The following is a 26,888-nucleotide window of genomic DNA, read 5'->3' as shown; positions in this document are numbered from 1 at the left end:
AGGCTTACCAGGAAATAGGCTGGAAGACTTTTGTTGTGGACCAAATGAAGAGACAAACTAGGTTTTCATGGGGAATAGCAGAGCATTTACAAAAACCCACCATCCTCTCATCTAACAACACTAAGAAACAATGAAATGCTAATTATTCAAACATACTGTGAGGGCAAACTGTTGCACTTTAAAAAACTAATGCCATCCTTTTGTTTCCAAAACTGTAGAGGACAGAATGGTAACCAAAGAGAGAAGTCTTTTACAAGGTAGCATTTTCTTGGGATTGCACCATACTCAGCCCCTTGCTCTTTCAGAGAGATGCCCCTGGAATGGCTGAGTGCTCTGGAGAAAGGGTGCAGTGACCAGATAACACATCTACCAGCATCCCCAAAACTCAGGGCTCACAAGCACCAACTTGCAAATCCCATTATGGACAAAAAAGGGGGGTAGGGTAATGAAGAGAAGACCCTGATCCTGACACAAATAGAGCTTGAGATTGCCAGGACTTGTCAGTGGCCTCTCTGTGGCTTTAAAGGCCCATGTTCCAACTCTGCCTAAGACAAAATGTTTCTCGACAACCCAATTTCTAAGCCGACCTCAACCATCTGCCATCCATGAGCTCTAATAGCTTTGTCTTCCTCTTTCATTGGTCCTCGGAAGCTCTTCATCCCTACGGCAGCTGTTTGATTTCCTTGTGTGGGTTGATTTTGTCGTTCTGCCAGCTTAGCAATACTTGGTAGCTTTCTCAGCCCCAATAGGATAAGCCAGAGGGCTCAGAGAGGAGAATTTTCTAAACCTCCTTATAACATGCCAACAAACTCCCAGACACCCTGTGGGCACCCGCACAGAGAAGGGCGGGAAGCAGAGCAGCTGCCAGGCACAGCACACATCATCACAAATAAACATGGGCATATGCAACCAAAGCTCACGGCAGAAAAATCCAAGTAGGAAATACATCTCTTTTGAAAGCCAAATCATCACACAGGCCAACAAATTATAAGCATTGAAGAGACGTCTAGGAACTGCTAGTGACATCCATTGCATGGACCCTGGCTTAGAATGTATATTCACATTCCACTTAGGGTTCACTTCTAAGACACACAGAGCAAGGTAAATTTCTGTTACCTAGAATAGTCTTGTGTTCACCAAACTACTTTTGTAGTCATTCATTCCACAAACATTTATTGAGTGCCTGCTACATGCCAAGCTTTATTCTAGGGGTTGGGGGCATAGCCGTTCCTGCCATCATTCAACCTACATTTCAGTGGGGAAGAGATAGTAAAGAAATAATAAAATAGATATTAAAGAGAGGATGGAATGATGTTGTGCTAAGAAATTAAGAAAAATAAGGATTAAAAATTTGCTGCCAGATTTATCAAGATGGAGTTCAATGGCGACCCTGAGAATTGCAGTTTCAGTTGTGTTGTGGCAGAAAATCCTGAATAGAGTGCATTCAAGAGAAAATGAGACTGCAAAGAGTGGAGACCCTGAGAATAAAAATGCTTTTGAGAAATTTTGCAATAAGGAAAATAAAAACTGGGGAGGAAGGTGGAGGAGACCAGACATCAAGAAATGATATCACAATAACTTTTGTCCATATATATACATATATATATATATATATACATACATACATATATATATATATATATATATATATATATATATATATATATATATATATGCCATGACCTTAAATATTTATCCTATCCTATGTGGGGAAACACAGAAATGGAGATGTCAGTAGCTATCTTCATTGTCTTCTAAACCCAAGAGAAATGGAATCAAAATACTTCAGTCCTGGGAGCCACTGAGGAATCAGAGGCTCAAATAATGATAATGTTAAAAAGCTGTCATTTATTGGGCACATTTAGGTACTAGACAAATCTATCTATCTATCTATCTATCTATCTATCTATCTATCTATCTATCTACCTACCTATCTATTCCCCTCTCTCTTTTAAGTCTGAAAACCACCTTAAGAAGTAGGTATTAGTGTCAACTTTCCTCTCTAAAGTTTAGAGAGGTTAAGTAATTTTACGAAATTTGCCCAAAGGAAACAAAGTTATGGATCAACATTAAGATTTGAATGCAGATTTGTTTAAATAAAAATCTTGGTTTTTTCCTCTTCTCTTTTAATGTGAGAAGGACAGGCTTGTAACTGTCCAACCCCAAAAATCTCACCTTCAAATGACCTGATTAGGTAAAATACACAATCTAGATGATCTCTAGGTCCCATCTGGCAGTGCTTTTCTTGGATTCTGTGATTCATTTACACAGAAAGAGTTTTCTTTCATATTTCAAATTATTTTTTATATTTTTTACAAATTAATTTCACATCTCTTCGTGAACAATCATCTTGAATTTGATTTTTAATGTAACTTTGATCCAGTTCATTTTCCCATGTGAAAGTGATATATGCTGATGAAAAAATGTTTATTATAGAAAATTTAGAGACCACCAAAAAATAAAAGGAGGAAAAATATCACTCACAGCCCCATAAGTACCAGAGACTTTTGTTGAGTTTCCTTCTAACGTATTTTTTTCTATATGTAAGGTTTTAGATTTATTTTATTTTAAATACAGTCATAATCGTATATGTGTTCATACAGTGAAATTTTTCATTTAGCATTAAAACACTTGCATTTTTTATGCTATTTATAAATATACATTTTTTAGGATTATGTCATTCATTATTTCATAGTGGGATTCCCGCACTGAAATTGTGAAGGTTGAGTTTTAAGGTCAGGAAAAGATATGGATAGAGCCTCTAAGCCCTCACAGCCGCCATGGCTTTAGAAAATAGTAGGTGTCTGATTATAAGAACACCCAAGTCATGCTACTAACAGCTTCTTCCCCATTTATACCATTGTTCTCAAAACAGTGTTGTATAAGGGAGCTACGTTGGCAAGTATTTTGAGATCATCCAATTATCAATTTTATGGCCCTATTGAGAATACTTGAAAAAACTTAGGATTTAGAAACATGCCAAACTCATGTCTGCCTAATAAAGCCCTTCCTGACCATTAAAATTGCACGTGAATGCTGTTCATAGGCATCTAATGAGGACTGCCTAATATTCTAGTATTTGAACAGAGGATAATTTTTAAATATTATAATGCAGAGATGACCCTTACTATTTGACCCTTTTCACTCATGAAGTTTATATAATACAATTACTTTGAATTCATTCAATGTCCAAACATGTTTTTGGGCAATTTGTTGAGTTGCTGAGTGTCACGGATTCATAGGCATCATGAAATTTGAGGTAGTCAAAGCCTACTAGGGAACCTTTGTCCCCTGAATACACAGTTCATGTGAAGGGGCCATAAATAAGAAATTTCATGACAAAAGAAAAATGAAGACCCAGCTTGTACTTGGTATCTGAGTTGAATGCAGCCTTTCACTTATGTACTCCCGCCAGTCCTTCCTTCTTTGAATTTGCATTCTCCATGAATGTGGCTAAAATGCTGACCCCTGGTAAAAGTCCCATTGTAAATCTCCTGTTTCATGGGTATAATGCAACGAGCAAGGTTACTTACATACCAGCTGTTGACTAACAAAACGTGATCTATTATTCAAGAGGTCTTGGGTCACTGTACAGCATATTCACATGCAACAAAAGCTACGTCAGGGACAATGTTAGAAATCAATTGGAACCACCAAACAATCCCGTTTCATTCTTTTCCCCATGCAATCTCTATTTCTCCTTTTGTCTTTCTTTCCCTTTTGAATTGTTTTGGAAGTAGTGTTCCCAATAAATCTATTTCTGATAAGAAGTAGTTCATTTTGTAAAATGTCATTGAAATTGAACTACTGATGAATATTTTTTTTTCTTTTTTGGACTGTTGTTCCCTGGAAAAAAAACGTATCTTCTTGACTGTTTCGTCTCTCATCAGTATTTTTTTAAATACTTTTTCTATGCATTTGGAACCAAGAAATATAACTCTGGGGTTTGGTAGAGCCAAACCCCAGAATGGGAAATATAAGGAAAAACATGTCTGTTTCAGGATAGGACGTACTGACTAGCTAAACGCCTAATTTTAAGCTATTTACTGTCCCCATGACTAGCCTATATTCTGAGTAGGAAGATATTTGAGAAACACAACAACTATTTGGGGAGTGAAAGATTTGCAGTAGCAGTTGCTGAAACAACTGGCTCTCAGCCTGTCCAAACATTCTCCCAGATTTATAACATAAAATTACTGTGTCCGTATGAGCCTCCAGGGAGCTAAAACAACCAATTGACAAACTGTTCTGCTCACTGTGAATGTTGAACTGGGTCTCTCACCTTCTAGATCCCAAAGCATTCAAAACTAGGCCAAGTGTTTAAGCCCCTAGGGGAAATTACCTGCTTATTATCATTTCATCATTCTGGCATTATGGGGGAAAAAAGAAAACACAAAGAAGTTTTACATGGAGCAAGACAAAACAGTTATTCTTCTGTTTGCTTCCATGGGTTCTTAACACTTCAGGGTAAATTTTCATTTGTGTTCAATCTTAACTTGACCCACTCATCACTTCATAGAAAGTTAAATGACAGAGCTTCAGGGGTCCCCAAGAAAAATAAATGGTAGGGATCATTGAGATGAAATCCACCTCTGCAGTTGGGAGATGAGGAAACCAGGACTTTAAATAATAATAGTAATAGCAACAGCGTTTACTGAACACCTGTATTTTCCAGGTGGCTTGGTTTTTTCAGCTTATCTCTGTCAAGCTAATTCAGTTTTTCTATGAACATGCCCAGGTCTTTTCTGAGTGTTTTACACATATTAATTCACTCTTCTCATAACAACTCACGAGAGAGATATTGTTGCTCTGCTTGTCTGTAAAACAAACAGATAGTTTGTTGATGTCCACAGAACCAGTTAAGTGGTCTAATGTGTATACTATATGGTTAGGCATTATTATATTATCTATAACGTTTATTTATGTGAAATATATTGTATGTTATAAAATTGTATTATTTATATAGTAATAAATATGATTATATTGGAATTTATAAAACCCCATTTTTCTAAAAGCTTCTATGCATCAAGTATTTCATTCAAGAGTGTTGTAATAAGTCCATCATAATTGGTATGGAAAGCCAGGAAAAAATAATACGCAATACGCCATAACCCACATAATAAAAGTCCTCTCATTTCCCTAGATACTGAATTAAAACACCAACCTTACATCTGGAGAAGTTGTTCAGAAAAACATTTGTTGAACTAAAATCAGAAGCTCACTCTTAGAGTCAAAACAGTGGCTCATATGGGTCCACAGACCATATTTTCAAAACTAAAATTTAGACTAGATGGTGTCGGATGTTAACTGACAACTGGAGAGAATCTTTGAAATAGGGATGATCCTGGAAAATTCTCCTTGGATTGTCAGTGTATGTGTTTAATGCGTGTATGTAATGTGCGTATTTGGTGTGTGTTAGTGGGAAATACAGAATGACATTGTTTAACTTTTTTTGTTTGATACTTTAGTGAAGCATTTATAAAATTGTAAAACATAGCCATTTTAAAAACTGTATGTAAAGCCCAAGAAAACTTTGAATTAGAGAGCAGAGCATCCAGTATTCTTTCACAGGTCAGCATAAGTAAGTGATCAGTGGCAAGGAAGAAGTCTTGTCCCTAGATTTCATCCTAGTTCCAGAAATGCCTCCTTTCCTGTCCATATAACAAATATAAGATCATTCACTATAAAAGGGTGTGATTAGGACACTTGATTCAGAAAGCTGCTAAAACGTACTTTTCCTTTAAGGGACTTTCAAGTTCTTTCCCACCCTTTGTCACATTGGCCTGGGTGGTTCTATGATTGCTGAGTGTGTTCAGTGAAGTAGTGCTTGAAGGCAATTGAGGCCTCGGCTTGATTGGGCCTATAATTGCAGTCAGCCTACTTGAAATTACAAACTGGACTCCTTCAAATGAAACTTGTCATGCCCAGCAAAGCTGTTGACTGCCTGTCACATCTGAGAATTCTTGGAGAAATTGAACTAGCCTGGCAGACTCAAAGCACCAAGAAGCCTGGAAAATATTCCTGACCTTTCCCCTCCTTTAAACATCAGGGATGCTGGCGGCTACAGCCTATCTTCCTCAGTAGTTCTTGATAGAATGGTGGTCATGCTTTAGGTGGCCTTTTTTAAGAGATGATGAGATTCTTGAAAAGACGTTGTCTTGAATAATTAAAGAATTTGTCATTCACATGATATTTCTTCTTTTGAAAAAAGAAATCTTCTTCCACTGCCCAATTCTTTTTTTTAATTAAAGTTTATTGGGGTGACAATTGTTAGTGAAATTACATAGATTTCAGGTGTACAATTCTGTATTACATCATCTATAAATCCCATTGTGTGTTCACCACCCAGAGTCCATCACTCCTTCTATCACAAATTTTAGGGACTGCCTCATTTCTGTCTTAGGACCATGGAGTTACAGTATGTTTGAGGTTGGTCTTACCTGCTTTTTCAGACTGACAATGTAATTACAAAGAGCCACTAATAGTGAAGCCAAACAGACTCTACTACCTAATGAAAACTAGGCTTTTCTTTTCTAAAGGGTGAATAAAAATAAAACCTGATTTGTTTTTCAGGAATTAGAACTGTCCATTGTACTTGGTATAAACCCACTAATTTTCTCTTCATTCAGAATTTCAGGAACGCACTAAGCAGTACATAATTTTGTAATTTCTCCCCGTGGCTAAATTTAGCTTCATTTAGCTGCTAATATATTCTATTGTTTCTTATTTTAAACAATTTTTTTTAAAAAAGTCTCTTACGCACATTTTTCTCCTCTAAAAACTGTATTTGCTCTTTTAACTAATAAAATTGCTCTTGTGATGCAGTTTTTAAGGTTATAAGCTCTGAACTGAACTTCACCTAGCTATAGTTCCTATTCCAGAAAAACAAATATCTAGAATCATAGTTTCATTAAAGTTTAGTAAAGAGTTAATTACATGAGATAAAGGGCAAGTGATTCTAAAGGTAGGCACAGTACATAAATATATATAACACAGATATAGATGATATAGATATATTCCTTTGTATATATATATATTATATACATATAAATAATATCATATTAACTAGGAGCCTTAAAATGGGTTACTGTGTAAGGACTGCACTGCCACTTTAAAAGCACCCAGTTAAAACTTTAACTGAAGGATTCTGGTGAATATAAAGGCTCTTAGTTAATATAAATTATATATATATATATATATATATATATATATATATATATGTTATATAAATATAACATATATATATATAATATATGCATATTTGTATGTTTATTCATATAAAAATATATAAAGGCTCCTAATTAATATGTATGTATAAATACGTATGGTATGATATATATAAAAACTAGGAGCCTTTAAATATATATATGTATAAATATATAAAAATACACACACACACACACACACACACTCACACATATATATATTTCTAGGTCCTTGTATAGTGCCTGGCACTTTAAAAACTCCTTGGTAATATTTTTGGAAGGAAAGATGGAAGTGTGAGGAAGAATGAGAGGGAAAGAGAAGGGGAGATTGAAAACGTAACCAAAAGAAATGCAAGATTTGAATGTTTCTTGAATGTTTCCATGCCTCTATCCATACATTAACTTTCAAGCTAAGGGATGTTTTGCTGCAGTGGACTGATAAGGGAGAGGTAAAAAAAAGGAAAGAAACATCTCTCACTGATGTCCAGAAATGAATAACAAAGTGACAGATTCAAAGACAGGTGTTGGACAGAAAATAATTGCATCCTACTTTTTGCTACTGTTACTGAAATGAAATGCAGTAGCTTTATAATAGTTAAAAATATGCACATTTTCATGTCATTCTACCATGCCTGTTTTTTTTTTAAATTTTACTTTCTTTAGCAGCTTACTTTACTCATCTATTATAGTTCTTTTCTGGGCATCTAGGGAATTCTCTACTTAAAAAGCAAAGTCCAAATGATGATTAATGATAAAATCTGTTTGAATAATCTGACCAATCAGTAGGTCTTCTTGCCAAAGCAGTAGAGAGGAAATTCAAGACTAACTAGTAACCCTGTCTCTTTGTATCCAGGCTATTTTAAACCTCCTCTGAAAGTTGATGGTTTTATAGGAAGTAAGAGGAAATGAATTCTGAACTTTAAAGAACAAAAGGAAGTATAACTAACAGTCTTGATTCTTTTCTTCTAGTGGACTTTGCTTTTCCTTTGAATGAGTAGAGGTATGCACTGCACAAAATAAGGGGAAATGAGGTTTCAATGACAGAGCAGCCAGCCAGTCAGCATGGCCTGAGACCCATCCGGCCTTGAGTGTGACCAACAGAGCTCTCTGCTGCTCCACCTGTTCTCTCAGCAGGCTCTTGAAAACAGTGACCATGGACAAACATGGAACACTACCTCTAACCTCAGTGTGGCTTCCATTCATTTTCCTTCATTCTCTCCATAGAATCCAGGAACTCTGATGAGTCATCCAGCAGAATGAGCAGGAGACCTTCAGCTGTGTAGTGTTTGAGAGCACAGCATAGGACTTCCAACTATGTGACTTTGAATAAGTTACTTTACCTGTTTCAACTTTAGGTCTCTCTACTGGAAAATAAGAACGCTGTGTTTTCCCGAAAATAAGACCTCACAGGACCATCAGACTAATGCGTCTTTTGGAGCAAAAATTAATATAAGACCTGGTCTTATTTTACTATAAGACCAAGTATTATATGATGTAATTTATAATATAATATAATATAATATAATATAATATAATATAATACCGGGTCTTATATCAATTTTTGCTTCAAAAGATGCATTACAGCTGATTGTCCAGCTATTTTCAGGGAAACAGGGTGTTAATACCAAGGGTCATTGGAAAGATTAAGTGAAAGTTATACATGTACAATGTTTAGAGGGGTGCTTGCATACCACAGATGCTGTTATTATTATTAAGAACTCACTACTATTCTCACTTTAGGCAGACATGTTTATTTCACTTAACATCTGCTCTCCCTAAGAGTCTAGAAATGTTCAATCCTTAACTCCCTAGCAGCAAAAAGAGCTCAAATAAAATTAATTGGAAACGTTTCCTGCCCAAAATATGACAATACCTCATTTATCTAAAGATCTCTTATATAGAAACTTCAACTACTCAGGACCAGGAAGTAAGAAAAAAACTTATTTGAATGCCAACACTGATTATCAGACAATCTGTGCACCAAATTCCACACAGTCACAGGCATTCAATGCCATAGAAACCACCACTGTCCTGCTTGATTTGGGTATGGTATTCCTGCTCATTGCTGTTAGAAGGCAGGGAGGCATAATGAATGAGGGTTGTGATAAGAGTTAGTCAGACTGTAGATTCAGGAACCTATGAGTAGCCAATGCATGAACTCTAAACGTGAGCAGTCCAGGGCCATTTACACAGAGCCAAGTGGTCCTGCTTTTCTTGAAAGTCAATGAGAACATCACTAAGTCACACCAAAAGAAAGCAATGGATTTTCATTCTCTTTAATATTGTCTAAGATGACAAATGAGTCTGTTACATTTTAGAAAAATTTCCATCCAGGAGAATTCACTTGTTTTTAATTGGCATTAAGGGATAACCCATACTTAACTAGAAAATTCACTTCTGTAGAACACTTCATTCTGTAATATCTCCCCCATAAAATAGACATCACTGTATAACTAACTGTACCTTTGAGGTAATAGAGATATGTGAAAAAATGCTGGCATTTGACTGAAGTGTTTCCCTGAAAATAAGACTGGGTTTTACATTAAGTTTTGCTCCAAAAGAGGCATTAGGGCTTATGTTCAGGGGATGTCCTCCTGAAATATCATGCCAGGGCTTATTTTCCAGTTAGGTCTATTTTCAGGGAAACACAGTAAAGTCAAACATTTTTCTGGTGGTTCTTTGTGAGAAAAGCAATGCTGGTTGAAATGTACATTCTGCCCTCAAAGAGAATCACATTCAAACTGTATAGAGTTGCTTTCTGGAACAATGGTTAACATGTTTCACAGTCACATGACTCACAAGACCACTACATGTAGTATATGTGTGCACACCCATTTACCTATCTTTGTTGTGACAGGCAGATGGAAGTGGAGGAAGAGAACTTCCCTCCACTTCTATTCTCCAAAGAGAACAATTTGATGAGAGATTCTGTCCTTAGTCTTGGAGTTCTCCACATACACACACATTGCTCTGTGGCAGCTAACAACTTGCTGACAGCCTTGAAATTTTGTCATACTTGCCACTTTCCCAATCTCTCCAGGACTATGGCTTGATTCAAAGGCATTTTAACGAAGAGCTTGTTCTTCTTGCTCATCAGCGCAAAGGTTTCGAGGATATGCAGAGAATATTCATTCTGGTTTTATTACAGGGTAGAACACTTTCTGAATCACCCTCTACCCTCCAGGGTGCTACCCTGGGCCTACGCTCAAACTTTGGAGTCAAAAAATGAAAGTTATGGATAAGTCATCACCTTCCCCCCAGTCACCCTGGCTTCCCGGTTTTTGTCAAGAGTAGCCCTATGCTCTCCATACTGAGGCCGAAAAACTAAGAGTCATCTTTGATTCCTCTCTGCCTCTTGACCCCAGAAATCAATGCACCTTGTGATTCTTCTTCAGTCCCCATACAGGGCCTCCTGTCCATCACACAGCCACCGGCCTAATCCAGGCCCTGTTTTTTCATCTCAGGCCTGCTGCAACAGCCCCACCTCCAAACCCCACCCGAAGGTTAATTTGCCTCCAACAGCTTTTGACCTTAGCAAGATGGCCTCCAGAGGCTATGAGCATAGCTTTTAGAACTGCACCGATCTGAGATCCAATTTTGCCTCTGTCATTTACCAGCTAAGTGCTCTTGGGTAACTGATTTAATTTCTGAGCCTCATAGCGTTGACGTGAGGATTAGTAAGGGTATATATACGTATATACCGAGAGTGCCAAAAAAAGGTACACATTTAAAGAGATGTTATTATCTATGTATTACTTTTCGAAGTTGAATTGAATTCCGGTAGCAATGTGTAGTATGACATTCGCTCAAAAAATGGCGTTCATCAAACGAATGCCAGCGTCATTCGTTGTATTACAATTTTAATACAGTTTTTGCCTTTCTTAAAATGTGTATACATTTTTTGGCACCCTCTGTATATATAATATTACATATATTTATATATTATATATATAACATATATATAATTTATTATGCTTCGTACAAGGCCTAGTATATAGTGAATTATGTCCAAATTCCTTGACACTGAAGATCATTTATAGCTTGGCGCCAACCTTCCTTCACAAGTCACCTTCCCTTTACGCAATGCTCCAGACAAATTGAATATTTGTAATGTTTTTAATGTTCACTTTTCTCTTATTTTCTCTCACCATTGTCTACTACCTGCTCCTCCTCACCACCATACTTCCCTGTTGAAATTCTAACTACCTCACGAACTCCAGGTCTAATCCTGGCCTTCTCCACAAAGTCTTCTTGTGTCACACCAGCCAGAAATGCCCTTTGTCTCTTTAGCCCCTATGTTCTTTTCCTGGTTAGAATTTTCTTGTGGCCTTCAGCACACTTCCTCATTTTGATCACGTCTGAATCTCTGTTTCTCCCCAAATGTTTTTACATGTGACATGCACATATGACATGGAACATATGACACAGACAAGTAAAGCAATCCTAAGAGAGAGAGAAAAGAATTACTCTGTTTGGGAGAAAAGCAAGCTCTTCTAATTATTCTGAAAAGAAAAAGTTAATCGCAAAATTTTAGCCTGAAAATTTTTGCTAAGCGTTTTGACCCTGGAGCAGTTAGCAATTATGGTTTGTGGAATGTGCAACAATGAGAATAAACTCAGCTATTCAATGGGAGGATACAGGGCTGTGTGTCTATAATGGCCCAAGGAGGAGAGAGGGATTACTTGGCTTTAGAGAGAAAAAATAGAGCTGATAAACTAAATTCTTCTTTCTTTGAATCTGAGCTTGAAAGAATAGAAAACTTTTCAGGAAAAGGTTCATTGTAGGTTGATATAATATGACAGTCCAACTGTAGACTAATATTCCCTTTTACCATTTAACAAATGTCATGCTCTTCCATTGTCATGTCAGAAAAGAGAGTTTCATTTTTAATTTGCCAACCTGGTTTAGGAAGGAAACTGGTTACAGGGAAAACCTACCGGGGATGCCTTTTGTTTCCCTTGGTGTTTCCATTTTGTCATATGACAAAGGGAGCTCTTGCTTCTCATTCTTCTCGAGTGACCCTAGAAAAGATCTGTGGTCAAAGCACAAATTGAAATCAAAAACTGAAAAAATAGAAATAAAGGCTGCATCTCCAGAAAGGGCATTGTGTAAATAAACAAGGAATTTTTCTCTGTCCAAGGGAGTGACAGCCAGGCACACAAAAACAAGAACAGGAGAGCAGCCCTGGCTGGCATGCAAACTTAACGGCAGAGGAGAACCTAGGAGGATTTGACTTCCAGTAACGGTCTTTGTGATTTTCTCTTTTATTTGTGATTGTTTAAGACAAAAATGCAATTGTGCATCTTCGTTTGCAAATACTTTCAAACGTATAACTCAAACAAACACACACACACAAAATCAGGATTATCTTGGGTCAGACACATACCCAGGATATCCTGGCATTGGTCTTCAGATGTGGGTTTGGGCACACACTTAAAAGCAGCCCAAAGGTTTTCACTCTTCACTGTCTCTCAAACTAGGAATTTATTTTAGTATTTGTTCTTATGACTACATGGGGACATTCTTGACCAAATGGCAGTATCTGTTTTGGCTAAGATTAGCCTGGAAGGCTAAAAGTATGGTGAGTCCTAACCCTTTAGGAGCTGAGTACCTTTGGAATGGTTCTACTGTGTTTCCCCGAAAATAAGACCTAGCCGGACAATCAGCTCAATGCGTCTTTTGGAGCAAAAATTAATATAAGACCTGGTCTTATTTTACTAAAATATAACACTGGATCTTATATAACATAATATGATATAATATAACATAATACCCAGTCTTATTTTACTATAACATAACACCAGGTATAATATAAAATAACATAACATAACATAACATAACATAACATAATATAACATAATATAAATACTGGGTCTTATATTAATTTTTGCTACAAAAGACTCATTAGAGCTGATCGTCCGGCTAGGTCTTATTTTCGGAGAAAAATGGTAGGTACTTCACTGTAGACATCTTTGCTACAAGCATTTTTGTCACAAATATTTTTGCCATCTAACTAATTGGCCATAGACAATTTTGCCATAACAAAGATAAAATAACTGGTTGATAGTTGAGTTTTTTTCTGTTTGGCCTCATTTCTCCATTGATGAATCAACTGCCTTTGGCAGACTTAATATATTTAAGCTACTTATCAGTTTGGTTTAATTTTTCTACTGACAAAGTTCTCTGATACTCCCATTTTTATATTATTTATAAATCTTAGCTAACCCTCATACTGGTCCATGCAGTGATGAGCAGATATGGTAGAGGTGGTCTTAAAATAGTTAGCATTTCTTCTAATTGATGATGATTTGCCACAAGAATTAGTTTCTTATTTTGAAACACACTGCATTGGAAGGAGTAAGAGAGGCCAAGGACCCTCCTTGATGTGACAGAGTTGAAACCACACGTTCATAGAAAGAAGACAAGTGCTTAGGTACAATCTACAAAATAAAATCAGTTATTTTCACAGTATAAACATTAATCTACACACATTTTAAATAAAGTCTTTTTAATTTTGTTATTCATTTTTCATGTTTTATTATCCTTTGTAATGTCCCTCCTTTATTTGTTGGGATTTCATAGTTTTTATGGCAAAGTTGCCTCGTAGCCAATTAGTTATAAGGCAAAAATGCCTGAGGCAGGGTTTCTACAACAAAGACGTATCTCTGGAAATATAGCTAAAACACTGGACACACCTTGGAATTTAGCACTGAGCCTGTCTTTTCTTTACTGGAGAGACTGGGAATAGATCTTAGATGGAAACTTGACCAGTCTCTGATTGGGAAATAATGCAGAGATACACGGACACCTGAACCCAGAGATGGAGCCTTCAAAACTCCAGTTCTGCCATTCCTAAACCCAGTGAGGGCTGTTCAGTCTCAGATATGTTAACTAAAAAGGTATTCTGACACTTGTTAAAGATCGTAAGGAAGCTTTTATTCAAGGAACTACTGTAGTGGGGTTTGTAGTAAGGGAGAGGCATTGGGCTCAACTCTGAATAGAACAAGGAAAATGGGTATTTATGACCAAGGAGCAGAGTCAGGGAGATGTCAGGGGATGTAAAATCACTAAGAGGGTAAGGTGATTCTTGCTAAACTGACCTAAAGGGTTCTAGCTGACGGCAGACCAGGATGATCAGATATTAATCACGTGGATATCTATCACGTGGGGAATGAGGAATTTGGTCAGATATTGAGCATGAGAAATATGTAGGCTGGGGGATTCTCAATAAACTGACTTAGCAAGATTTTTGCTAAAACTGGGCAATAGGAAGATGAACAGAGAAGCCCAAAGTGGAGAAAAGGGCTCAGAGGAGTCTGACTAAACTTTGGTCAAGGAGACAGTCTTTGTCATACACAGTCCCCATCTGAAAAGTACGGGCCAAATTTGAACTCAGAATGAAGGATTCATTCCACAAATATTCATTGAGCACCCACGATGTGCCAAGCACACTACTGGGTCACAGGGATATAGAGATGAAAGAAGTGTCCTTGCCTTCTAAGAAATCAGAGACTATTGAAGGAGGCAGATAAGCAAATAGGACATTGTGCTCTTGAGCCAGGTTGTCTGGGTCTAAATGCCTTCCTAACTGCATGGCCTTCCATGTAGTATCTAACCTCTCTGGGCTCAAGGTCACCAGCTGCAAAATGGGATACTGATAGATTTTTGTGGTTTGGGCAGAAGTCATGTTTGTGAAGTGTTTGCACAGTATTTGGCACATTGTAAATGCACAATCAAGTGGCCTTAGTAATATTGTTATCATTGATGTTGGCATTGTTTGTGGTATAGGGTCAGTACTGTGACAGAGGTATATTCACATAGTTCAGAGGAAATGCAATGGACACATAACCATCGTAAAGGATAACTAGTATCAAGATGGGCTTGCAGGAAGTGATAGCTGAACACGCCTGGGAGGACAGGGGCAATAAACCAGGCATAGCTTCAGGGGTAAGACATACCAGCAGAGAGAAGACAGGGCAAAGCCACCACAGTGGGAGAGAGAGCTGCCCTAGGGAACACGCATGCTAAGGATGGCAAATAAACGGGAAGGGAAGTAACAATTATTGAGCCCATGCCGGACACTAGAAACTGTGCTGTATGATGTAAAAAGATGATCCCACATAAAGCTTTGCAATAATCCTTAGACAAAGAGTTATCGCCATTTCCTATGGGAAGAAACTGAGGCTCAGAGAGGCACAGTAGTACCTAAAGCCTATTAATCGGCATGATTCACTTCCAAATCTGCATGATTCTAAAGCTTGTTCATATTGTACAGAGTCTGTCCCTCTGAGCCCGAGCACAAAATGTGTTAGGTTTCTGGAAGGATGTGGGATGGGCGCTGTGGAAGATGGCAACACAAGCGCTAGACCAGTATTTACAGTAACAGGTTTGGGCCATGGGCACTAATGGGGTATTATAAACCTGAGAGCAACAGGTTTTCCTGAACAGAGGGAGCCACTTAACTAATTTCATAGGCATAAGACCTGGGTGTATAATAGGCTAATAGTCAGCAATATGGTATACATAGCATGAAATAGAAATGATGGTTCAATGGTCCAGCAATGTAAAAAGGGAACATTTTTAAAATGGTAATTTGTTTCTATGCATTTGGCTTTTTTAGATTCCACATACAAGTGATATCATATGGTATTTGTCTTTCTCTGTCTGACATGTCATTTAGCATAGTGCCCGTAAGGTCCACCCACGTTATCACAAGTGGAAGGATTTCTTTCTTTCTCACAGCTGGATAATATCCCATTGTATACATACAGCATCTTCTTTATCCATTTGTTGATGGACACTCAGTTGTTTCCATATCTTGGCTGCTGTGGATAATGCCACAAAAAAACATGGGAGTGCAGATATCTTTTCCAATATCCTGTTTTCATTTCCTGTGGATATATACCTAGAAGTTAGATTGCTGAATCATATGATTAATTCACTCTAGAATGGTAATCATAATGTGATTATATAAATGTATCAAATTAAATGTTCTTTAAACTTAAACAATGTTATATGTCAATTATATCAAATTAAAAAATGATAAGTTTCCCTAAGCTGTTGAACAGACTAGATAAGACAGTAGATGGAAACAAGATTTTCATATGGTATCATCCACAAAAATCAAGGTTCCTTCTTACGGGTGTTGCTGAGGAAACAACAGGGATATAATTAATGTATCAGGTAGGAAGCTGAACCTATTGGATGTCCCTAAATGCTGATTTTCTGCCATTTTGAGCATGAAGAAAGAAATTTTGTGACCTCTAGAGCTAAAAAGAGCCCCTATGATCACCTAGTCAGTTATTTTATTTATTTTTTGTGCATAGTGAAACCGGGATTCAGAAAAGTGAGCTGGTTAGGCCAAGATCCTTTGCCATGGGACATCTGCCATATGAAACGAAACTCATCCTGTCAGCCATGCAAAGAAAACCCAGGAATCTGAAAGCGTTCACACAGGCCGAAATGGACATTTTCCTCCAAGGCATTTCCCCTGACCCTCCATGGCAGAATCTTTCACAGGCTCTGAAGTGAATGTTATTTAAACAGCTCTCTTCCTTTCTTACCAGGAAAGGTGCAGAAAGGCAGCCTGGGGGGAAAAATCAGGTCCTCCATCCCTAGTGAGCTTCCATGCCATACATTCAAGATTTTTCTGGTGTTCATTATGGCTGGGCAGAAAGGGAAGGAGAAGTAAAATGTATCTTTTTGTAAGCTCAGGAGAGAATCCAAAATGTTATTCTTCTTACCTTAAATGGGCCTCCCTCACTGGCTCAGACTAAGGGTTGCTGTCCCTGAGGGAAAGGGTGAGATTGGCCCAACAACGACTGGTATGACCTCCTGGTGGGTAGTTTTCCAGAGTTGTGAACCAAGGGCATCTAGTCTACCAACCTTGGAAACTGTCAAAAGATTTTTACCAGGGAAACTGGACAGGCTTGAGAAGGGAGGTGAGATACCTTCTCTGTCTGTATCACTTTATCGTACCTTCTTGAAGAAGGTATGAACTACTTCTTGCAGAAGTAGTTAGGTTGCAGAAGCATGGGATGTCTTGATAATTATAACAGGAAGTAAGAAAAAGATATAGTTTCATCCTGTGATGATGAAAAAATAAGATAAAACCACTGAAAACAAAACCTTACTAAAAATTATTACAACCTAATAAGAAGCCCATATGGTGTTGGCCCATAAGAACCATCTGTGGTCCTGCATATTCTCCTCAGAGAGATATCCACTTATTTAAAAAAAAAAAAAAAGTATGTAAGAAAATGCACATGAGCCCAATAATGTCCTTTCTCAGATGGAAAATATTACTTTGGTTCAAATTGAATTTTTACCCATCTGGTTGGCTGACAAGATGGTAGATGACAAATATTCTTGATTCTGATAGCCAAGGCCATAAGGTATATAAAGAAGCTTCTAGAAATATTATTGTTGGACCTGTGGCATCTGTCATATTGGCATCCAGTGAGGTACACCACACAGTTATATAATAAATGAAAGAGGCAACATCAATTGTCAGGAAAGGAACTCAAAGCAGAAGATAGTAGATGACAGGTTGTCATCTAGTTTCAACCCCAAGAAAGCACCCTGAATTTTTTTCTAAAGAACTAAATGAGGAGTTTAGCCTGTTCCTATTTTTTGCCCTCATCATAAAATCAGCCAGGCTGCTTTTTCTGCTTTTTCCTATCCTCCTTATGTGTCAACTTAGGATCAAAAAGTACTCTTCAGATTATAAAGAATATGTCAATCATGGAGTCCGGGTTGAGTTCCTTACCCATATTTAACAATTTTCTTAGTGACATGACATATATGTATAAAGCTCATGTTCACCAAATGATTTCATTTGCACCGTCCAGTCATTTAAGCCAGCACCGTCCTGAAACCTATATAGCATTCAAAGGGCTATAAAGTAAAAATTATGAAAGTTAAACTGGGAGAAAGTGATGATGTCGATCTGTTTTTCAAAACTGCTTTTCCAAAGAACAAGAGCCTAAACTCATCCTGCTTGTTCATAGTGGTACAGATAGAGAGAGGACAAGCTGATCCTGCTCATAGCTGCTCTGCCTTCTGGTGTGAAGGCTGCACTGTCAGCATATGCACGTGACTATGTTTTCCACTATGATTTTGGTAGAACCGCTGTATAAGAGCTGTCTCCCTCTCTCCAGCCTTTTCACTAATAGGGTTGGCGGCCTTTATAGTAAATCTGGTTCAAGGACAACACAAGCTTCCTTTTACTTCAATTAGCTTTTATGTGCTAAAATACTCATTTCTAGTAAAATACTCAGGCATTTTGTGACAAGAGCACCAAACTTCTGGGAATCTATTGTAAAGACAGAAGTCCAAATACAGAACAGGATTTATATGCAAAGATGTTCAGCATATCATTATTTATATCAAATATTTAGACCCAATGTAAATGTCCAAGGAGGTATTGATTAAGTGAGCTATGCACATTGATTGAACTAAACACTCTGTAGATATTGAACATTATGTTTTGGGAGAGTTCCCAATAATGCAGGAAAGTGCTTAATTACAATGCTAATGGAAAAGAAAATGATATTACAAAATAGTGCTTCACAAATATGCCGCCCCCACCACCACACAATGTACATACTTTGCTTATGCGGGGGGAGGGAGAAAGAAAAAGAGAGAGACTTGGAGGAAATATACCAAAATATCATCAATGGTTGTCTTTGGATAGGACTTGGGATTTTGAAAATTATTTTTCATTTGACTTTTTCTAAACTTTCTATAATTTTTAATGACAGTCATGTATTGCTTTTATAATAAAAAAATTTTTTTTCTCATATCAGAACCGGTGAGCTTCTGGCCTCTGAATTGCATTTTTGAAGGGAGAAACAAACTTTAGTGTTCTTAGATTACAGTGGGAGAAAGAAAGAAACGGGAGTCAAGGATTAGAGTCACAAAAGCAAGACTTCCTCCTTTTTCTGGCACTCTTCATTAATTCCAAGTGGTTCATGCATGAAGGTCCCCTAAGAGAGCATTAGGTTGAATGGTAATGTAGTGGAGCTTTAATCTACGAGACAATCTATTACTAAAAGTAATCTAAATTGAATTGTGTACCAAAGATAGGAAGAACACACCTTTAAAATACACTGGCAAATCCATTGTATAATAAAATATTTTATTAACCAATGTCACCCCAATAAATTTAATAAAAAATAAAATAAAATTTACTTACAATAAAAATATATACATATCCTTCTGAAAATCAAATATTCACTTATTTTGTCTAATGTATAAATTCATACATGACAGTCTTTTTAAGGTATAACACACTAGAGTTATATTAATTTCATCCAATTTCTATCTCAACAGCATCATTTTTTATTCACCCACTTCAATATGCAATTGTGTGAGTCTTATTACAAAACATTACATGGAAAGTTAATATGTAGTTTACATGGAACTTCATAACAAATAATTGAACTCATGGGATGTTAATTTTCTCACAAAAATTTTGAATATCACCTTCCTCTGATCTTTGGTTTGCTCATTTAGAGACGTTTTTGAATGTCCTCTGATGTTTTTCCCCTCCTCCATATAAATCAGCAGATCCATTTCTAGAAGCCAGTACTTTGTCAAAATGTTCACTCTAAAAATTTTATCAACCAAAGGGAGTTTATTTTCTCAAGCAATGGAAATCAAATAGGAGTATGTTTTAGGTGCATAGTATTCTACTCATCAAGTTGCATTATTCTCTTCCCCGGACTAAGTGATTTTGATTGCACCAAAGTGAAAACTGAAGCCAATATCTGCTTAAAGGTCTTCTTTACCAACCAGGATTCCTGTGTACAACCCTACCAGGGGTCTTCTACCATTTGATATTGTGATGAACATGGATTTTTGCATTTTCTATTAATCACTCAATTGTTTCAAATTATTTTGAATATTAATCATCAGAGAAATTTTCTGCTCAGCTGGTGATTTTTAAAAGTCATTGCATTGTGATGATTGAATTTTCCATGGGTCCAATTCTCTCCCTGCTCCTGTCCTCGGGAAACATATCCCCAGATTTTATTAAGAACTTGAATGGGTAAATAGGAAACATGTCAGAGATGTTTCTTTTAAGGAAGATCCAGATGTAGGATATTTAATGTCCTTAAACCTTGTGGTTACAATTATTATAGGTGGGCTTTTCTAAATGCCTATCATACTGTAAGAACTTTGCTGATTATCTATTGTGTAGCTTTGATATTTCTCTAAAATTCTCAGACACGTTACAAACCATTTGTCAAACTCAGATATCATCTCTTACATATCTAACACAGCATGAAATGATTGTGGAATGTGCCTTTCTGTTTCTGATAGATTGAGCCAATATGTGCTTACAGCTTACAGACGATTTTAGTTTAATATCATGGTTATTTTCATTTTCAAAAGATTGCTTCAATATCCATGTCTATTTTCACAGATTCATAGCACTGTGACAAAAATAAAAATCGCAAGTTAAGCTAATTGATGGATACCTTGAAAGGGAGTTGGCTGAATTTTCCCGATATTTTTCTGTACCCTTATCTTGAACTATAAGACTTGCTGAGTTTTAGAAGTGGGAAGTTGATGATTAATTCAGCCACATATACACTCTGTTTTGTTATTTAGGTGGTGAATATGTACTTTTTTTTTTGTCCAGAAAATGAACCAAATCATCTTCAAACATAAAATTATTTTTCCCAAATCATTTCCATACTACTGTTTTGTTTTGTTTTGTTTTGTTTTCCCACTTTTCTGCAATATATTCTTGCTTTGAGTCTTTTTATAGTATGGTTTAATCTACATAACACCAAAGTTTCAAACACTTTGGTGAAACGTACTTTTGGGTTAATTGATGCTACCTATATCTCAAAAATGGCACATCCATAGTCATCCTCAATAAATAATTTCTAAACCTCAGACATTGCAGTTTCTACTACATAATGTTTGACTAAGTGTTTAGCAATAATATACTAGTGTCCAGTAGACTGGTGTTAAAATTGACTCTTAAGATTTGAAATACACTCTTGTTCTATAGCGTAACATGCCTATTCACTTTAGCTATATTACCATTCTTGTGTGGGATGTGCTACTTTTTCATTATTGGTTTCTCTAAACCAGTTTCCTAAGCACAGCCATTTGGTAATAATTTATCCACGTAACAAATGTTGACTGAGCAAGGACTACTGATCCTGCCTGCAAATGGACCTTTTTTTTAATACAAAAAAGACATGTGCAAATAAGAGCAATGACGGATTAAAGTGGTATGTTAGATAGCCATACAGAGAATAATAGGGGCCAGATTGCAGGTTCAATCCTAGTTAGAAGGGCTTCTTCAGTGACAGATGTCAAATGAAAGGCTTGTAGTTGGTTCACCAAGCAGAGGGAAGGCCATTCCAAAAAGAGGGAACTGAATGAACAAAGGCTAAGAAGCTAGAAACAACATCAAGAGCCCTGAAAGGAGCAAGTTTCTCAGCACAGCAGATGTGTGGGGTTGGGTTGTGGCTGTGGTGGTGGGAGTGGCAGCAAGGTTATGGCAGTGAGATGTCGTTGGCAAGATACAAGACTAAGGAAATCACCAGGCATGTGATATTGGCATCCCTTGAATGTCCTACCAAGAATGTTTACCTTGTGTCATAAGTATGGAAGCCACTAAAACATGTTAATAAGGAAGGCGATACAATCAGGAAGATTTCTTGAATGGCTGCATGGGGAATAGAATGGAAGGACCAGAATCAGGAAGACCAGTAAAGAAACAACTGCAGTAAGTTGAGATGCTGCAAGCTCTTTAGCATCTCAACATATTGCAATGGCTGTGATGGTGAGCATAGAGAAGGAAGTAAATAGGAGTGGCTAGCACTACTGTAAAGAACTTTTCATAATCTGACATATCATATATCTTACTTACTTTGTCTCCACTCTTTAAGCTAAACTAGAACATAAGCTGCATGAAGTCGGGAATTGTTTGTCAGTTTTGTTCACTGCTCTCTTCCCAGCACCTAAACAGTGCCTTGGCACAGAATATAGGCTCAATAAATATGTGTTTAATGAGTTACTTTTATGTAGGGGGTAAGGGTAGCAGATGAGATGCCCAGATTCCCTACTTTGAAGAGGGTGCAAAGTTAGAGCAAGAACATAAGCAGAGAAGCTGGTTGGCAGACAGGTCAAAGGGGTGGAGAATAAGGGAATCACATCATTTTGAAAGATTTACCTTCTCTTCAGCATTAGAATCATCTAGGCTAAAACAATTTATCCACAAGCAGGCTGAAGATATAAAATGTCAAACTGAATTTGGGAGAAAATAGTGTTTTGTGTTTGTTTTTTTTTAACAAAATGTTTGATGTTTGTTCTTTTGAATCTTGAAGAATACTTTAATCTCCCTGTATTCCCTAGTGTTTTCAAAAAAATAACCAACCATGTCAAACAAAGCCAAGAGTTACTTTTAGGGTACATGTTGAAAATACCAATTTTATAATTTTAAAAAAAAATCAGGCTTTATTTACTAAATTTGCCTATGAAATAATTAAATTAATAACTTTCACTTCTACCTAATTTAAATTTTTTCTATTAAAATTTACATTGGTGAGATTTGATAGAATAAGTATATGTGCCTATGTCCCTTTCTACCCCTCAAATGACAAAAAGAAGGCCAAAATGACATATGTATTATATGACATAGATAGGACATATATACCGCTCTCAGTGCTCAGCATGGAGGGAGATGAAAAAGGATACCATGTTAGGGAGACAAGAAATTTTGAGTAATTTCTGGAATATTAAAAGCAGGTATAGAAACTACAGTTTCTAAATCATTGTAGAAGAAAAATACATACTGTAAAGTTAAAAGTTATTTCTGTTGCCATACAGGATCAAAATAAACAAAAGCAGGAAATAGGTAAGGCTCTAGGAGGAGAATCAAAGTAATGAATTAAAGACCTTCCCTCAGAGTGACAGGGCCAAGAACATCCATATCTACAAATTTTATTCTACAGACATACTCAGCCATGTGCATACAAGGGTACTCCCTGCAATGGTGTTTATAATGGCAAAGATTGGGAACAACCCACATGTTCACTAATAGAAGAGTGATTAAATAAATCGTGCACATAAGGAAACATTAGACAGTCAAGAAATAATAATGCATTGACCTTAGGCAAATTACTTTATCTCTTGGTAGTGGACCAGAAGATTTCTAAGGCAACTAATAGTTTAACAATCTATGGTTCTATGTCCACTCTCTCCATCATAGTGGCAAAACTTAGAATTATATATTAGCAAATTCTATAGAGATTATGTCCTATGTAGTTAGAAATAGACAAGCACTATCATTTTCCCATTTTACAGGCAGAGAAACTTGAAGCCTAAAGCAATTGAGTACAACAGTAATTCAATGTAGATATTCAAATAATCTTTTGGCTCCCTTAAGTAGCTTCTCTTTGACTTGGGGGAAGAAAAGAAAAAAAAAAACTTCATTATTCTTAAGCATTACTTTGGGACTTTGTGTTAATCTAACATATTTTAGTCCTTCTGTTGTGTCTTTACTCTCCTCCCCATTATTTACCCCCAGAGAATACTTTTCTCTACTGGCTTACCAAAATGAAACATTAATTGTATTGACTGCTTTCCCCTTCTTACAATCTGGATGTACTGCCAGATTAGTTCAAGAAGTTTCAAGGTTATTGAGAGGACATCTCCAGGCATCAGAGTGTTGAAAACCTTGAGTAACTATGGCTGAGGAGTAAATGTCGGGACGGCTATATTGCACACATGAATATACACACATGCATACACACACGTAGTCAGGCCATTTACTGAAGGTCATACTAACTAGCTATTTTTACACACTTAATTTCCCATGTGATAGTTTACATTATGGATTACATGTTGTTAATCCGGCAAGCTTTAATTTTAAAATGGAAATGATAGAAGAGGACACTTTGCTGGGTCTCCAATTTCTCCTCAATGTAACCATAATCAATGTACTTATCTGAGATGGTCTCTGTTAGGAGGCTACTGAGGCATCTTACTCTTAATGACCTGCATAGCTTCTAATTGAATTCTTGCTATGTATGCTTTCCCTGTTGTTAAGAAGCTACCTTAGAGATATTAAAGTAGTCTGTGTTCAGCTATGGGCTCCCTGATTTAATTTCTCTTGGTCAGGAAGGGAATGTATTTCTAATGATCACCTTGTCTCAAATTTCAGATTACAGTGTTTCGGATGGGATCCGAAGGACACCAGGACATTGATTTAGCTATCCTGACAGCATTGCTCAAAGGTAAGAGAGTTTCTGTGTCCAGAGAGTGCAAAGATAATTAAAATGGATTCACACAGCAACCTATATCTTCTAATAGTGGATGTGATTCCAAATGATACCATGACACATCCAATTAGTGATAACATAAGGACCTCTCCTGTAAGACACTGTTACTGCTATTAAATTCTCCTATATGGAGCTGTTTTAAAGTGGTTAAATTTCATAAAGTTTAAATATACAACAATTCAGTCATGTCTATTGAATCATAAAAATACACAAAAGGCTAATATAACATGTAAGACACTAAGTTACTGGGGTTATTTAGTAATTATTTCCTTGTCTACTTTCAAAAAATACTTCGTATGCTACAGATGATTGATAGATAGATAGATAGATAGATAGATAGATAGATAGATAGATAGATAGAGATAGATAGATAGATAGATAGATAGATAGATAGATAGATAGATAGATAGATAGATAGATATAGAGATACCATAGTACATTAAAAATGGAAAATCAAAACCGTTTACAGGAAGAGAAAAAGAAATAAACCAAAATAATTAGGCTACTGTACTTGTTATAATTGAGCATTAATTTAACTCTAAGTTTCCTCAAAATTGAGGCAGAAATAGAAATGCCATGGGTTGTATGATTTTCCTTTATAAGGTAGGTGTTTATCCTGTTCTCTAGTTCCAATACTGAAAATATTTTCTTCCTCCATCATCAATTTGTGACTTAAAATTGTGTTTCACCTTTGAGTCAGTCTTAGAATTTATTTGTTGTGATATAGAATAGTTGTTTTCTGACTGTTTTGTTCATGACAGATCATGTTAAATACATTTTATATTATAATCAAGTAGTTATACATATGTATTTAAAAAACTGAAATTAAGTTACATGAAATAATGTTTACATTGACTATTGGATAGAAAATTGGATATTTTCTATTCTCTTTAATGCTGATTTTGTCCCACTAAATTAACTTCATGACCCACTAATAGGTCATAACCTGGAGTTTAAAAAACACTGCCATAGAAGATTAAAGGAAATTATGATTGCTCTAAGAAATTAACATTTCTAATCACTATAATGAACCTTACGTATGCAACAGTTGATACTAATGGGAATTTATGCCATTAAAATACTATGGTGTGTCAGCTCTATTTTGTGAAGGCTTTTAAATGCTTTCTCGTTTTGACCCAGTTGATTTCTGAAGTATATCTAGCATAATACTTTTGCGGGCTTCTTTGGAGGCCAAGAACATACTTATATCAGTTTCAAATTATTTACTTGATTAAATTCTTCTTCCCATATATTTTTTGTTTTATTATGCCTAGGCATGTAACAATGTTTAGCACTTATTTTTTATCCAATTATACTTAGTTTTCAATTATCTAATACATGAGGAATCTATAGAGTACAGTTGGAGTGGTACAAGAAGTTAGATAGGAGAGGAAAGAGCTGTGAAACTAACCACGGACCTGTGGGAGGGAGGTGGAGAGGAGGACAGATGGGAAACCAGGTGGCTGTGCTGGTACTATTTACCTTTGCATCTCTTGTTTCTGATTCCATTGGGTTTGATTTTCTTCAGGATTTGTACGTATTAAAAGATACTGTCCATATGATACAAACTGATTGGTTATCAGTTCAAAAATTAAGAGAGAAAGCTGGAAATAAAGTAAATGTTGTTATGGAGAACTAAGGGGCCCATAGTTTCTTCAAGTGCTGACCTGGGGTAGTTTTTGAGAACAAGTGATGTCGTGTTTGTCCTTGGCATGAAGGTAACCACTCTCTGAGAGCAGTGGTCTGAGGCTAGAGACTGTACACTCTTCTCCTCCTTTCCGTTCTCCTCCCACTCCCACCACACACATTCAGGGGAACCCAAGGAAGTGGCACAGAGTAGAGTTACCAGAGAAAATAAAATACTTTGAATGTTCAGATAAATAACATATTTTTAGCACAAACCTGTCCCAGCTATTGCATGGGACATACTTAAACTAAAAAAATTGTTCAATATTTATCTGAAATTCAAACTTAACTGGGAGTCCTGTATTTTTATTTGCTAACTCAGGCGACCCTACTCAGAAGATGTCTGACTCCGTAAATACTTCTGGACTTCAGACACCTTGATAGGTTCTATGGGAAAAGTACTCAAGAATCTAGGGATGTCATCTAGTCCCTCTGTCTCCCTCCATCTCTCAGCCAGGCCCTGCCAGAGGAGACTTCCCCTGGAAAAGACCCCAAACTTACCTTAGTAAACTATCAGGTGCTTATCAACCTGCTCTCTCAGTCACCTCATCCTCTCTGCATCTCATCCAGCAGCATAAACCTCTTGCTCCAGGCTCAATAAAGCCAGAAAACATCTGCTCATAGCAGAAGTTATTGTAAGTAATCCCTTGACCCTTTTTGTAGATAAAATTACTCCCAATCTTTTTTC

The 26,888-nt window shown here is 36.6% G+C and overlaps 1 protein-coding gene across 12 annotated transcripts in view; it reads left to right on the top strand.

The window, feature by feature from the left end:
- Positions 1 to 26,888, top strand: part of TRPM3 (transient receptor potential cation channel subfamily M member 3) — an 821,435-nt gene that overhangs the window by 668,499 nt on the left and 126,048 nt on the right. For all 12 annotated transcript variants that reach the window (XR_013994426.1, XM_081066266.1, XM_081066264.1 and 9 more), the window contains one exon: positions 24,397 to 24,469. Coding sequence is in view for 11 of the 12 variants with exons in the window: in XM_081066266.1 (XP_080922392.1) it covers positions 24,397 to 24,469 (73 nt within the window). In the remaining variant the exon portion in view is untranslated. The remainder of the gene's footprint in view (positions 1 to 24,396; positions 24,470 to 26,888) is intronic.

This window comes from Rhinolophus hipposideros (genome assembly GCF_964194185.1).
Source record: "Rhinolophus hipposideros genome assembly, chromosome: 11".
Lineage (NCBI taxonomy): Eukaryota > Metazoa > Chordata > Mammalia > Chiroptera > Rhinolophidae > Rhinolophus > Rhinolophus hipposideros.
The sequence above is the reverse complement of the archived record's forward strand: the minus strand, read 5'-3'. Positions and strand labels throughout refer to the sequence as shown.